The sequence below is a fragment of the Mastigoproctus giganteus genome, chromosome 1, assembly GCF_048544385.1.
Source record: "Mastigoproctus giganteus isolate SK-2022 chromosome 1, ASM4854438v1, whole genome shotgun sequence".
NCBI lineage: Eukaryota > Metazoa > Arthropoda > Arachnida > Uropygi > Thelyphonidae > Mastigoproctus > Mastigoproctus giganteus.
Genome location: NC_143575.1, coordinates 111,465,901 through 111,481,300, shown reverse-complemented (window position 1 = coordinate 111,481,300; position 15,400 = coordinate 111,465,901). Strand labels below are relative to the sequence as shown.

General features: G+C 37.0%; 1 protein-coding gene across 1 annotated transcript in view; it reads left to right on the top strand.

Annotated features, from left to right (window-relative positions):
- Positions 1-15,400, top strand: part of LOC150091099 (uncharacterized) — a 502,417-nt gene that overhangs the window by 332,585 nt on the left and 154,432 nt on the right. The window contains exon 12 of the mRNA XM_090383197.1: positions 4,694-4,904. Coding sequence (XP_090239323.1) covers positions 4,694-4,904 — 211 coding nt within the window. The remainder of the gene's footprint in view (positions 1-4,693; positions 4,905-15,400) is intronic.

Below are 15,400 nucleotides of genomic sequence, written 5' to 3'. Positions count from 1 at the left end.
GTTCTATGGTGGAGGATGAAGAGAGAGAGAGGTAACAGTAGTTAAAGCCAAAGGAATGGGTTATAATTTCAGGAAAGGATCTTCTTGAACTTCTTGAAAGGATCTAGAGACTGGTAGAGCCCAGTGAGATCGACAAAAGGACATCCTTATGAGGAAAGTCTGAATATATGGGTTGCAGTGCTTGGAAACTATTCACCTTAGAGGAGACATTGCCTCCGTGAGAGGCATATGTAAAATTAATGAGGACAAAGTTTTCACAGTTATAAATGATTCTAGACCTAGCAGTTTAAATTCAAGTTACTTGGCGAGATGTTTAGACTGGATTTCACAAAGTTTTATTTTAGCCAGCGAATTATAAATTTCTGAAATAAGTTACCTACATGGGAGGTAGATGCTGACAGTTTGGGGAAATTCAAAGGTCAGCTGGAGTGTTACCTACATGAGGAGGGAAATCCTTAGGTTTTCTATTTCCTTCTCTTTTATTAATTATTTATTATTATTTTTTTTTGGCTGGTGCTGCATAAGCCATAGTCTTCCTTGCACCATGTGGCCATTACTAATACTAAATACTCTTTCTTTGATCGACTAGTATTTCCTTGCTATCTTCCGATTTATTATCCTTGCTGCCTTATCATGTATGCAAGTGTACCTTGTCTGGGTGATGTCTTAGATTGTTTCTGAGGTCAGGTGGCGTCGTCAGCATGTATCATCTGTCACTTCTGGCTCCTTGGCGATGTATTTTCTATACTTTCTAGTGTTGATTAACTGGTCATGGGTGGAGAGCATGAATCCTTCAGTTTCAGGGAAGAGCATCCCGCTCATGAGCCATGCATTGAAAGCCGTTTATCTGTGTGTGTTGATGGTGGTCATTGTAGTGATGGCCGTGGAGTATCTTCTTTGCTCATCTTTCTAGCTTTGTTTGTTCCATCTGGAAAGGAGGGAGCTTCTCACTTAGGTTCAGTTGGCTATGTCTCTTGTCTATCTTTATTATGGCCTGGTAGAGTGGCACTGTGTTTTTCTGAAAGTAATTCTTCAGTTTCACTATTGCTTTCTTCTCATCCCTTCCTCCTTTCCAATCTATGGTCAGTCTCTTCACATCTGGCTTCAGGTGGTGTTGGTAGCTCTTGGTCATCATTGTCCTTGTCTTTCTCATGATAATCTGCAGCTTGGTGTTTGTCCAATCTATGAACCCGAAAGAATATGTTAGCACTGTGACTGCATAGGTGTTTGTTTTAGTGTGATCTCTCTGTTCAGCTTTGCTTTGAGTGGCTTCTGAGTCTCGGATGGTATTATTCGGTCAGGCAGGCCTTGATCTCCATGTACTCTAACTGATAAGCCTACATCATTCCCAGGTATTTGTAATTCCTTCCCCCTCCCCATCATGGCTTCAATCTCTTTACCAGTCTGCAGCTGTTAGTTTTGGCTGACTAATTTCCCCTATAGTTCTTGCACTTGTCTGGTCCAAATTCCATCCTATTATCATTGCCAAATTCTTTGGTGATCGGGAGTAGCTGCTTGAGTTTTTACTTGCCATGTAGAGCTTGATGTCATCCATGTACAGAATGGGAGAGGGTGTACAGGTTTTTTTCTCCTTCTGTGAAGGTATATCTATACTTGCTATTGTTGAGCTCGGTGGATAGCAGGTTGAGTGCTTAATAGAACCACAGTGTGCTTAAGGCATCTCCCTGAAAGATTCCTCTTCTGATGGGGATTGGTCTGTGATGTTCTCAACCTTGTAGGTGGTGGTTCATTTCTCCATGGTTGCTTCTAGGAAGTTCATCACCATTGAATTGACATTGTCATTTTCAGCTTCCTCTGTTAGGAAACTATCAGATATGGAGTCAGAAGCCTTGCGATAATCAATGTAGGCCTTGTACAGGTTATAGTGCTTCCTGTAGACTTGCTCGCTCTATAACTGTGGCATCAATAGTTAATTGCTCCATGCATCCTTTACCCATTGGCTTGCAGCTCTTACAATAAGTATTAAACAGATGTTTGGCCATGATGTTCTGGCTTTTCAAGTGGTCTGATATCTTCTTAGTTATACATCTAGTCAAGATCATGTACATTGTTGGGAGATAGGTGATTGGCCTGTATTTCACCTGGTTAGCCTTCAGATATGTGATTCCTTGAGTAGGAAACACTGGGATTGTTCTGTGTAATCATGCTTTGTGTTAACTGCTCTGCTAGCTACTTGTGTGTGCAAGTGAGCTTCCTGTACCAGTAGTTGTGGATGTTACCTATTCCATGGGTTCACCAGTTGTGAGACTTCACAATCATCTGTTGTACTTCTTCCTCTTGAATCTGCCATTCTGTCAGCTCTTGTATTTCTTTGGTTTTCTTCTGTTCTAGTTCTATCCAGGTAGCTCAGCTGTTATGTCTTACTTCATTGCTCCGTATGTCGCCCCAGAACTCCTTGAACGTTTTCTGCTCAGGTGGTCTGCTACCTTCTTTCTCCTCTTCTCTGATACTCCTGTAGAAGGCTCTTTGGTTTTCATCAGAGATTCGGTTTGTTTTTCTCTGGGAGCTGTCTCTGTATCGGCATAGTCTCTTACTGAGTGTGAAGAGGTTCTGCTTCAGTATGTCTAAGTATTCTCCTATTCTCTGATTTTTCGTCTCGTGTTTGCTGTGGATGTTATCTTTCTTACAGATGCTCTTCACTTTTCCAGTCAACTTCTTACTCCTGTTATCCTTTTGGTACTGGGTCACTTGGCTTATTTTGACTGTTAGTTCGTCTTATCTTCTGCTGTTAGTCTCTCGTTTCGAAGACTGTTTCGGACTTTTCAAACTGGCCCATCTGCCTAAGGCCTGAACATTAGTGACTTGATCCTAACCAAACTCAATGCAGCATGGTCATTACTTCTCTTCATCATTATCCATCTATGGAATTGACATGTTTAGCTTTTGTTTGCATCTAGTGGTAGTACTAGTTTTTGGGAGTGACACCAAATGGGACCACTTATCTGCATCAGCCATTGCTTTACAAGACTCTCTGATTTACTGGCCCACTCTATTTCCCTGTACAGTTTCTTATTATACTCATCAGAGTCATTAGGCCTATAGCACACTCCTACTCTCAATTTTGATCTCCCAATGCTTATGTCACACCAAACTGGCTCGACACTGCACTGTCCAGCAATGTGGACTGGCTTCACTTCCTTGGATTTTATGTATTTCTTAACTAATAGCATAACCCCTCCTCCCTTCCTATCCTGTCTGTCCTTTCTGTAGACATTGTACTCCCCAAATTCCAGTTCTGCATTCCTTATATCTGTGTGACACCACGTCTCTGAAATCCCCACAATATTTGCCTTTGATGTTTTGAGCAATACCTCAAATTCATCAAATTTATTTACTAAACTCCTAGCATTGGTGTACACGCAAGTATACATGCAACTGTTCTTTTTCTTAGCTACCCTAACACAACCTATGTGTTTATTTGTACCCCAATGATTCCCAGCAGTCTCTGAAATATCCTGCATCTTATTTTCCAGGCTGCAGCTCATTCCAATAGAAGCAGTGCAAGAATCACTTTCACCTCTGCCAGTGGCTACTGTTAATCTATTAGTCCTTGTATCCCCCCAATCTAGCAGTTTTCCGACCCACCTAACACTGCCTCGATAGCATCAGCAAACATTCTTGCACCCTTTCTATTTAAGTGTATGCCATCCCTGTAGAAGCAGTCTCTCCTGTTAACAAGTACAGACCAAGATGAAAAAAATTCTACCCCTTGAGCCTTGCACAATCTTTCCAGGGCTGAATTGATCGACAGGGCTCTCATCATAAATTGCAGCACCTGGAGAGTAGGCCCATGCAAGGTGATCTGATTCAGGTGTATAAGGCCTTGAATGGGTTGAGCAAGCTAAATGCTGATTGAATTCTTCCCCTTGCTCAGATTAAGGACCTGAGGGGGGCATAGATATGCAGGAATTTGCCTTTAGCCAGCAGGTAGTTGATTGGTGGAACAGACGTCCATCTTTTGTTGTGGAAGTTGATAGCGTAAATAAATTTAAGGCTGAGCTGGACAGGCATTTGGATTATTTTTTTTAGCTGATTTGACATAAGCTTGCTTTCTTGCATTTTATGCCTCTAGTAATGCTAATGCTATTTGGCACCTCTTGGTTATTATTATTATTTGTGGTGCAGACAAGTCCATGCCAATCTTGAATGCTAGATTAATAAGAAACTTTTAATTTATACTATAATATCAGTGCTGTTTTTACAAAAAAAAATTCAATTTTATTGTATTGCATTCTAATATATGTATATAATGTTGGTTAAATATGTAAATATTGAAAGTATTTCATTCATGTTCATTTTACTTTCAAAAGGTAACGTACTATAGAGGTGCCAAAGTTCAGTAAATGTTGTTTCATAAGAAAGAGTATTGAGTTTGTTAATCAAATTTAATTTGTGCTACGAAAACGTCTTGCTTGTAAGGGGATCATATGTTCTTAAATTAGGAAGTTAATATATATTGTCAAGTTTTTGGTCAGATGAAAATGTATACCTAAGGAATGTAATTTTTTTCCTCTTTCTCCTTGTTTATTATAGCAAATAAGTTTTATCATATTTTGCTCACTAATTCTTTTTTTTTTTTCATCATTTGATCACTACCAGAAAGAATACCTCTAAAATTATTCTAAAAATATTAGACTAGAAACTTCTTCATTGTTGCTAACTTTATTTGCAGTTGGAATGTCAAGTACAGAAGTCGTTGTCTCTCAAGTTTCAGCCTCTCCTGCCACTTTATACACTGTAGCAAACAGCAGCAGCAATGCTGGAAGTGGAATTGGTGCTACATCAGTTGTCTCTACTGGTTATAATTCTCCTCAGCAAGGACCACTCAGTAATCATAGTACATCACCAAGACCAAGTATTCTGAGAAAGCGGACAAGTGATGGGTATGTGCGAAACATCTTGCTTTTGAAAGAGGGAAATTTCCTTATGTTAAATATTCTTTGAGCAGCATGGTGCACAGGTCTATCAAGTATTGGAAATTTGGTGAAATAATTAAGATGTTCATAAAGGCTAGCTGCCAAATAGAAATCTAATCCTACAACATCCTAATCCTTATTCTCTTTCAAAATACTCTCATCCTCAGCAACAAACTAACCTAAAATTGGCCCCAGGAGACTTTAATCGGAGTTTTAATTCTAAACTTTCAGTGTGAGATTACAGTATAAAGCATATAATGGATTATTATTATTATTATTATTAGCTATGTGGTGCAAGGAAGCCTGAGGCTTATGCTGCACCAGCCAAAAAAAAAAAATAAATAAAAAATTCCCGAGTTACCCTGAGAGAGTGAGTGAGAGAGAGAGAAAGAAAGAAAGAAAGAAAGAAAGAAAGAAATGTAGAAAGGAATCACCAAGAAAGAGAAGAATGGTGATATCCAGCTCAGGACCCTGGGTGTACCAAGCCCATACTCACCAGATGTGAGCCCCCGGGATTGTACACCAGTATCTTGGTATGTAAGGCTGATGGTATCATAAGGATTACAGGAGTGCAAGTATTCATAGTTATCCATTTACTTAATATTCAACTTAATTAATTTTAATTTAATTCTTAATTTTTAATCTTAACAAAATTAACAGTTTATTTAAAATTAAAATTATTTAAAACTGTTAATCAAATTAATATGTAATCAAATTAAATGGGTAATAATACAGTAGAATCTGGATAAGATATTCCAGCCTAAAAAGTTACCCCTGTACTAGGTTTGGTTTCTTAATTCCCATTATCAACTCTTATATATTGTAATGTATTATTTTCCTGTGTAAGAAGTTTCCCAGGTAAAAAGCTTTCCTACATAAGTACGTGATAAGAAGAATACACAGTGTATTATTATTATAACGAGATTTTTCCACTTAATACGTTTTTTAAATATAGAAATTCTTTATTTTTATATTAAAAAAATTAAACAATATCAGCATTTTTGTAATTGAACAAGTTAGTGCATAGCATCATTTTAGTTAGTAGTAAATCACCACAGTAGGTGAAATGGCATTGTTTTTTACCCCTCATTGTGAATGCCTTCACAACAAGTTGCCCTGATATTGCACTACTTCGAATAAGTAACATTTCACTAGTAGAGAAGACTATGTTACTTATTCTCAGCAGATATCAACACTACCCCTGAGTGGTGGTGATATCTGCCATTATTTATCTGCTGAGAATAAGTAATGGTGATATCTGCCATTACTTATTCTCAACAGATACCACCATCACCCCCCACACGGGGCGGGTGGGGGTGATAGTGGTGAAGTTGCTTATTTGAGGTAGTGCAATATCGGGGCAACTCATGAAGGCATTCACAATATAAGATGTAACAAAAACGATGCTATTTCACCTAATTGGTTTATTTGCTGCGAACTAAAATAATACTACTAACTTGTTCGATTAGTGAAGTTTCCATAGTCTGAGGCTTTCAGCCCTAAAACCTTTTTAGTATAAACATCTATGTATATAAAACGCTTAGGTATGCTGTCCAAATTTTCCAACTGTTATTTGTTGCCAGCACCCGTTCACCTTGCATGACCATCGTACCGGGCATTCTTTATGAATTTTTCTACTAACGTTTTTCGACTGAAGGAAGGCAACCTAGGTCTGAAAGCTATTGATGTATGTTTATTTTATCTGTCTTCAATTTTAATAAACCGTTCTAAGTTTTAAGAAGTGTAAAAATGGCTGAACAGTGTGTAAGAACTTTGAGAAAATGTAGAAGAAATACTAATGGAACATTAGAGGAGATCTAAGAGATCGAAACGAGGCTCTACAACTACGAAGATGCACAGAAAATATTGAAGAAAGAGAAGCAAGATTGGAAATGAGAAGATGGGTGAAATGCTGTAGGACTAATCAAATAGAAGTACCGGATGCAAATAATCAACAAGTTGTAATTAATGTGGAAGAGCACGACATAAGAAATATGTGTTACAACTGTATTGCAATTCAAGATATTGTGGACATGAGTTAAACACATCGAATACACTAAATGCTGTCATGATGAAAGGTTTCACTTGACCCGCTGTCTTAGACACCCACTCTATTACGAGGGCTGTTTACAGGGCATACACGTGAAGCAAATAACTACAGAGAACATATACGAGAGTACAACTCAGTGCCATTCGCATCAATGGGCGCAGAAATTAAATCACCGCCTGGAAATGGTCCGTACTGTTTTAGAATACACAGCCAGATTTACCATTTGGTCTCACTGCTATATTCAAACAAGGCAAATAAGCCAGGATATGGACAACTTTATATTTTTGATTCTGCTGAAGCAACAACAAAACAGCTTGAAAAACATCAAACCAAGGGTGTATGACCGAAGTAATGCATTGGAAGGATGAACTCCAAAGGAGTTCATCCTTCCAATGTTTTCCATAGGCAGAGTAAAATATTTCTAATTCTGAAATAGTACTTAAAATCATCTTTAACTTATGTATGTGTATCTTTTAATTTTTATTTGTGTAATTAATATTTCATAACCTCAGGTCATTTCCCTTTTAAGAAGTTCTAAACTTCCAGTCCCTTGGGAAACTTCTTATCCTGGTTCTACTGTATGTAATTAAAAATTAACAACTTTATGTAAATCAAATCACCATAATTTACCAGTTATGCTGTCTTTACAATCACTGAAGAAATTGTGTGGGAAGTACTACAAAATGTCTGAGAATAATCAGTAATTTTTTAAGAAATTAAAGGCAGATTATACTCCATGCAGGTTTAAGTGCTGAATTATTTCACCAAATTTCCAGTTGCTTATGTTAGTGTGACTGTTATGAGATCCTCCTTCATTAATGCATTTCCTTTTTTTTTTTTTTTTTTTCTTTTTTTTTTCTTAAGAAATGGAGAATCAGGTGCTAGCTGAGCAGTTCATTTCAATGAGTGATTATTTTGAATTATGTGATATGAGTAAGATAATGAGTAAGAAAAACATTGTCAACAAATTAATTCTTATTGTACAAGATTCGTTGTAAACAAATCACATATTTTGATAATAAATAATTTATAAAAAGAACAAAACAAACTCACTCACATATATCAGTTTTACACATTTGGGAGCTTTAGCTTGTAAACATTGAATGTAGTAAATAAGCTCCTTTTAATGCTCCCACTCTTAAACATGCTGAGTAAAATTCATCATAACTCACAACTTTGCAGAGCATGTCTTCATTTATCACAGTAATTTCTTAAAAAGTGCACATTTTAAGCTGTTCACTAATTTGCCTTGGTTGTGTATGTGCTGCTTTTAAGGTATCTACCCCTGTAAGAAAAAGTGCTGTAAGATTAGGGGAACAAGTTGGCCATGCTATATCTCAGAAGCGTGTTTGAAATCAAAGTGTATATGATATCAAAATTATTTTTTGCATCTAGTTCCTTTGTTATTGTGTCAATCAATTAGATTGGTCAGACAAGATCACCCCTTAACAAATCTATTCTGCGACTCCATTATAACTGCATTCCTGTCTAGATGGTCTTGCATTAATTATTTTATCAGTGGCTCCATAATTTTCTCAGGAACAGAAGTCAAATTAGCATGTCTGTTATTATTCTTTGAGTCTCCTTTTTGAATTGAGAATACATTTGCATATATCCAGCCCATAAGGGAATTCTCTGAAAACAACGGTGCTCCCAAAATCAAAGCCAAAGGATTGCTTACCTCTTTTGCTGCATGTTTTCATATAATTGGATAGATCCTATCCACCTGAGATGCTTTTTTGACATATAGCTTCAGTAGTTTCTCTTCCACTTTCATCTCAGTTATCATAAAATTATTCAGCTCCCTGTTATAATTTTATTCACTTTTGGCTTCCCCATCCCTGAAAAATTCCTGCTGTGTAAATCTAGATGTGAAATACCTATTGAGTTTGTCAGCAACTTGAGTAAGAGTGTCAACAGTTAAGTCATTCATATCTAGTGTACCAATATGGTTCATCTTCTTCCTTCTAGTGTTTACATAATAAAGAAGTCTACTACTTTTTTTTTTTTTTTTTGCATTTTTTGCCAGAAAATTCTTATAATCTGCATTAGCTTGCCCTTTGTGACTTAATTGCAGTCTACTTTATATGTACTGTAGGCTTCAGTATCATCTTATTATTTATATGCATCCCACACATTCTCCTTCTCTGCTTTGAGTGTTATCAACCCGTTTATGTGAAAAACGTGAACAGTATCTCTTATTTGTTATAAAAGCCTAGGATTACACCTTTGAATGCTTTCCATTTAGAATTTGCTGTGGTAACTTTAGCATTAGCATTGGTATACAATGCAAGAAAGCAAGCTTATGCAGCATCAGCCAAAAGAAAAACCCCATTTCACCCCTCCATTAGTTCCAAATGCCTGTCCAGCTCAGCCTTAAATTTATTTAAGCTATCAACTTCCACAACAAAAAGTGGAAGTCTTTTCCACCAATCAACCAGCCGCTGGCTAAAGGCAAACTTCTGCACATCCATTCTACAACTGTCTTTCCTCAATTTGAATCTATGCCCCCTCGGGTTCTTACTCTGAGCAAGAAGAAGGATCCCATCAGCTTGCTCAACCCATTCAAGGTCTTATACACCTGAATCAGATCACCTCGCAGGTGCCTACTCTCCAGGCCCTACAATTTGCAGAACTTAAGCCTTTTTTGGTAAGAGCACCCCTTTGTTCCCCTCACCAATCTTGTTGCCCTTCTTTGTACTCGTTCTAGCAACTCTACATCCTTCCTAAAATGAGGCCTCCAGACATGTACACAGTACTCTAGGTGTGGCCTGATCATTGCCTTGTACAACGGGATAATCACCTCCCTGTCCCTGCTAGCAAAATTCTTATATCACATTGACAAGACTCCATGGCCTGCCCTGGCAGCCCGTCTGCACTGCTCAGCAAACTTCATATTTGACTGCACAATTACCCCCAGGTCTTTTTCACTTTCCACTTCCCTGAGTGTAGTACCGCACAGTTGGTACATTTCTCTTGTGTTATTGCTACCCATCTGCAGTACTTTGCATTTGTCAATGTTAAACTTTCAGTTGCCACTTCTCAGCCCATTTCCCAACTTATCTAGATCCAGTTGCAGTAGCATATTGTCTTTACTGTCATTAACAACCCTGCCAACCTTTGTATCATCTGCAAACTTGGACATTAATCCTGATATAACTTCATCAATATCATTGATGAATACACCAACAATGGGTCTAGCACCAAACCCTTTATCAGTTGGTAACCACTCCATAGAATTTTAAAACTGTCTGAGATCAATGTAGTCACCTTTATCTACTAAAGCAAAAGCCCTTTCCTTTCAACAGTAGTTACGTCTTTCAGTAAATCCTACATTAATAAACTGATCACTGCCACCTGGCTGCCATAGCCAAGCAGTCAGTCACAAGGGTGCATTCATGCCTTGAGTGATTGGGATTCAAGCTCGTGACTGCTAAATATGGTGCCATTTCATTCTTGTATTCTCTCTCTCTATCTTAAGAACTCCTGGCTGTGTGGTCATCCCAGAGTATAAACAGAAAATTTATTTATTTTATTTTATTTTATTTATTATGTTTTTTACCTGCAAATGCTTAATGCCAGAAGGGTTGCTGCCGATATTCAGATCAATGTTGCTTTCTCTTGTTGCCTCTCTAACATGCTGTTGTTGGAAGCAGTTGTCCAGTAATTCCATTAAAGTCTTGCCGCTGTGTATGTACCCAACCCACAAGATCCAGTCAATATCTGGAAATAAGTGAAAGATCGTTTTTCTAATTTGAATTGATATGCACAAGTTATGAAAGTATGTTTGAATTAAATATTCACACTACATGAAAACTGAGTGATTTTTGCTGTAAAATTTATGCATTCTGGAAAAAAAGTTGCATACTTTTCATAAAACATGTAGTTGCCTTATCCACAGAAGTAAATAAAATATGATTAAATATTAACAAGTCAGTTGAAACTTAGATTCTTGATGGATGTTATTATTTGCAGAATCCCAGCTGGTTAGACGAGAGGATGAACATTAAATAAATATCTTTTCTTTATTGTCATAAAATTAAAAAAGGACACGGGAGAAACATTTATTCTCCAGAATTTATTTAAAAGTACTATGACTACACTTCCTAGTCTATGAGAAAATTAAAGTAGATTATGTTATATAAACATATCCGTGAAGTACATCTAACAAGTTAACTCTCGATGAACAGATTTCAAGGAAATTTTATGTGGCTCTTTTAGAGAGGTTTGTCACGTCATCCAAAATGCCATTAAAGTTGACAAATAGAAATTTGGCTGCTATTATTATTATTTAATTTATTGTTATTATTTTTTTATTTATTTTTTTCCCATACATATCACATAGGCCGTTCATATACTATTTATAGTAGATGGAGCACTGGGTGTTATGTTTGTTTTCATGTGCTGATTGCTTGAAGGAATAAATGAGCAGTATGACAGATGTGCAGAAATTTTTTTTTTTTTTAATACCATCAGCTTACTAAATATGTAAATCATGACTATTTTCTTATTATATTAATCACAGCAGAACTGTGAGGTACACGTCACATTTCAGTTGTTATTATAATCCAAAAGAAAATAAGTAAAGCACATTACAGAAAATTACAGGGTGTTTATGATTTTCTGTCACCCTTCAACTTTTATAAAACCTATTAGAAAATAAGTATTACAAAAAGGTGAGTGAATATTATATTGTGTGACATGTGCAGTAAAGGAAAAACAATTGCTTTTATATATCAGTAGGTAGTTAATTATTCATTGGAATTTGTAGTTTGGTCAATCACAAAATAGCATGACCTTTTGGATTTCTTGGATGGCTGTTTTCTAAACATATATGTGAGAAAGGCAATGAGAAAAAGAAATATTCTAGCATAAATAGCAGTGACTATTTATGCTTTCAGAATCTGCAAATAAAAGAATCACTAGGTGGCACTGATCACATCGTATTTATGTGAGATTTATTTAAAGATGTAACAGCTACCAATGGCAAAGGGGAATGTTTTTGCTTTTGTAAAGGTGACTATAATGGTCTCAGACAGTTTTTAAATTTAATGCAGTAGGGCTAAGTGACAATGCTACTAAACAGAACATTCATCAGGGAAGTAAATTTAGAAGCTACTAAGCTTTTCATACCAATTGAAAGATACTGTCCTGGGCTTATGACGAAATGGATGTCAGAAGAATTGATAAAACTAGAGGTAGGGAAGAAAGATCTATGGGATGCATATAACTTATCAGGAGAGACAGAAACTACAGTAGGTATAAACTATTTTGCAGTCAAGCCACAAAGGGGGTTAGCATTAGATTTGACCAATATAACACACCCCACAATCCAGACAGACATATAATCTGATAATACAATATTTGCAGAATGCAAAAGTGGAGTAGCCAATTTAACTTTGGATGAAGCTGATTGCAATTTCCTGTCAGGGAGCTGCATGCAACCATTACAGTATTGGTGCAACACTCTGGCAATGTGTATGGACACACCCGGATAATGAGGAATATAGAAAATAAAGTTGGCATCAAACCAGAAATAAATTTGAGTACAGGTAACCCTCCTATAACACTGTAGTTAAGTTCCTATAAAATCTCATGTAGTGCAAAACTGTGTTAAAACAAGTACAGAAGGGGGCGGGGGGCTTACATTCCAAAAGCTAAAAAAAATACGGCATTTTTTTTAAAACTTAATTTTTATTAAAAATAATAACTGAAAAAACACCTTGCAAACTGCGATACATATATGTCAGATAATGTATGTTCATTTAATTTTCTTCCTCTTCATCGCTGCTAAGCACAATCAAACGAGAATGTTTTCTCTGTGTTTTTTTTTTTTTTATATATATATATGAAAACCTCAAACACAAGAGGTATTACCACCTATAGTACTTAGTACCGTGCATGGGTTGAAGGTTGGGAAGACGAAAGGAGATATTTGTTGACATTAGACTTGAACTTCTGTAGACTATAATTTTCTAAATTCTCAGTGCTTTTTCAATTTTCTGAATTTTTGGTGTTCGGGGATGAACTGTCATATTTGCGGAAATGAAAGATCCCGGAGCAATAGCATTCCAATTTATTAATTTTTCTTTATGGTTCAGATTGTTGCTTCATTTAAATTTAAACTTTTTGCAATGTATGATATCTTTTCCCATTTTTAAAGACTATCCAAAATTTGTATCGTTAATTCTAGAGAAATATAGTTTCTTTTGAGTGGTGCTTTTTTACTTTCCTAGGGCCATAATTTAAAGCTGGAATTTAATTCACAGCAAAGAAATTATTCCAACCTGGTTCTTAAGAACAAAGTTTAGTAATACATACCCAGAAAAATTTATAAACGGTCAAATAAAAACCAAAATAACCTTACAAAAACCTTCAGGGTCACAAACTGCACGCTTTGAAGTCACAGTTTTTAATGGCCTCCAACAAGCATAAGTTCAATAGCACAGAACCTAACACGGGGATTTCCCAATAATTTTTTTTCCATAATGACTAGTGAGTTAACAACGGGTGTTCACAAAAAAGAATGGAAATGTTGAAAAATTATATCCAGCATAATAGCAGAATATCCCCACATATTCTGCTATTATGCTCAAAAATACCACGTTAGAACGAAACCATGTTATATAAGTAACATGTTGTGCGAGGATTGCCACAATTTATCAGTCGTGTTAGTGCAAAACCATGTTGTAGAAGTACCGTGTTATATGGGGAGTTGTCTTTACATGATTTACAGTTAGTATATTATTAGTAGGGACAATTGATGCAAGAAAGCAAGCTTATAATGCATCAGCCTTGAATTTATGAGGAGTTTCCGAATAGCAAGGTAAAACATTTTTTTCTTAAAAGCGGTAAAAGGGAATGAGATGAAACACGGTTGACAGATAAACCCGTTAATAACGTTCAAAAAGACAGTCATTGCAGTGTTACAGTACTATTACAGTACTCATAGCAGATTGCAGTTGCAAAATGCTGGCTACCATGCGAGTGTGGTCCAAAACAGGTGTTCGTGAAGTTATTCGCTTTTTGCAAGCAAAAGGGTCTTTACCAAGTGACATTCACTGTGAACTGGTTGTTGTGTATGGCAAAAAGGTGATGACAAAGAAGCAGGTGTGATTTTGGTGCAATGAATTTAAAGCGGGCTCTGTTGACATTGAAGATCGACATCGTGCGGGCAGGCCTTCATCGAGCAAGACAGAAGACATTTTGCACATTAAGGGCATCGTTCTTGAAAACAGGCGAGTGAAACTGCGTGAAATTGCAAAAATAGTGAATGTGAATAAGTCGACTGTTCACGATGTCCTTGGCTTTCGAAAGGTGTGCTGCTGCCGGTGCCCCAACAATTGTCAGAGGAGGACAAAGCAAAATGCATGGGGATGTGTCTAGAGAACCTGTTGTGATACAACGATGAAGGAGAGGATTTTCTTGCTCACATAGTCACAGTAGATGAAACATGGGTTCATCACTTTACCCCAGACAGCAAACAAAGTCTGCATGACCTGGAAACATCCACAATCTCCTGTGCACAAAAAATTCAAAACTGTTCCCAGTGTCTGAAAAGTCATGGCCACATGTTCTGGGATTGCCAAGGTGTTTTGTTGGTGGATTTCATGTTGAAGGGAGGAACAATCAATGCACAGCTTTACTGTGCAACTTTGGAAAAACTGAAAGCCGACATTTGACACAAACAACCAGGACTTCTGACAGGCGGCATGATTTTGTTGCATGACAATGCAACTCCACACACTGCCCACACCACTCGTGAGTGGTTGTGCCGTAATCGTTGGGAAACTCTATCACATTATCCCACCCCCCACAGCCCAGACTTAGTGCCTTCAGACTTCCATTTGTTCAGCCCTCTGAAAAAATACCTTTCAGGAAAGCATTTCGCCACAGACGAGGAAGTTCATCAGGCAGGGCAATGTTGGTTACTGCGTGTGGGCACGGATTTCTTCACTACTGGTATTGATAAACTGATCCATCGTTGGGACAAGTGCATTAATATTTATTTCTTGGTGTGTAATTTCAACTTCATATTATTAAGCATCATCAAGAGAAAGAATGTGTTACCTTACTTTTTGGAAACCCCTTGTATATAAATCACCATTTCCACAACAACAACAGATGGAAGTTTGTTCCAACAATCAAACCACCCACTGGCTGAAGGCAAACTTCTGCACATCTGTCTGACAATCATTCTTCCTCAATTTGTGTGTGTGTGTGTGGTTTCAGCAAGAGGAAGAATGCCATCAACATTTAGCATACTCAATCCATTCCAGACTTAAACATCTCAGTCATATCTGCATGCAGGTGCATAGTTTCCATGCTTTTGAAGAGCATGCTTTTGTTCCTATCATCAAATCTACATCCTTCCTAACCATGACCTTGTACAGTGGGATAATCATATATTTAT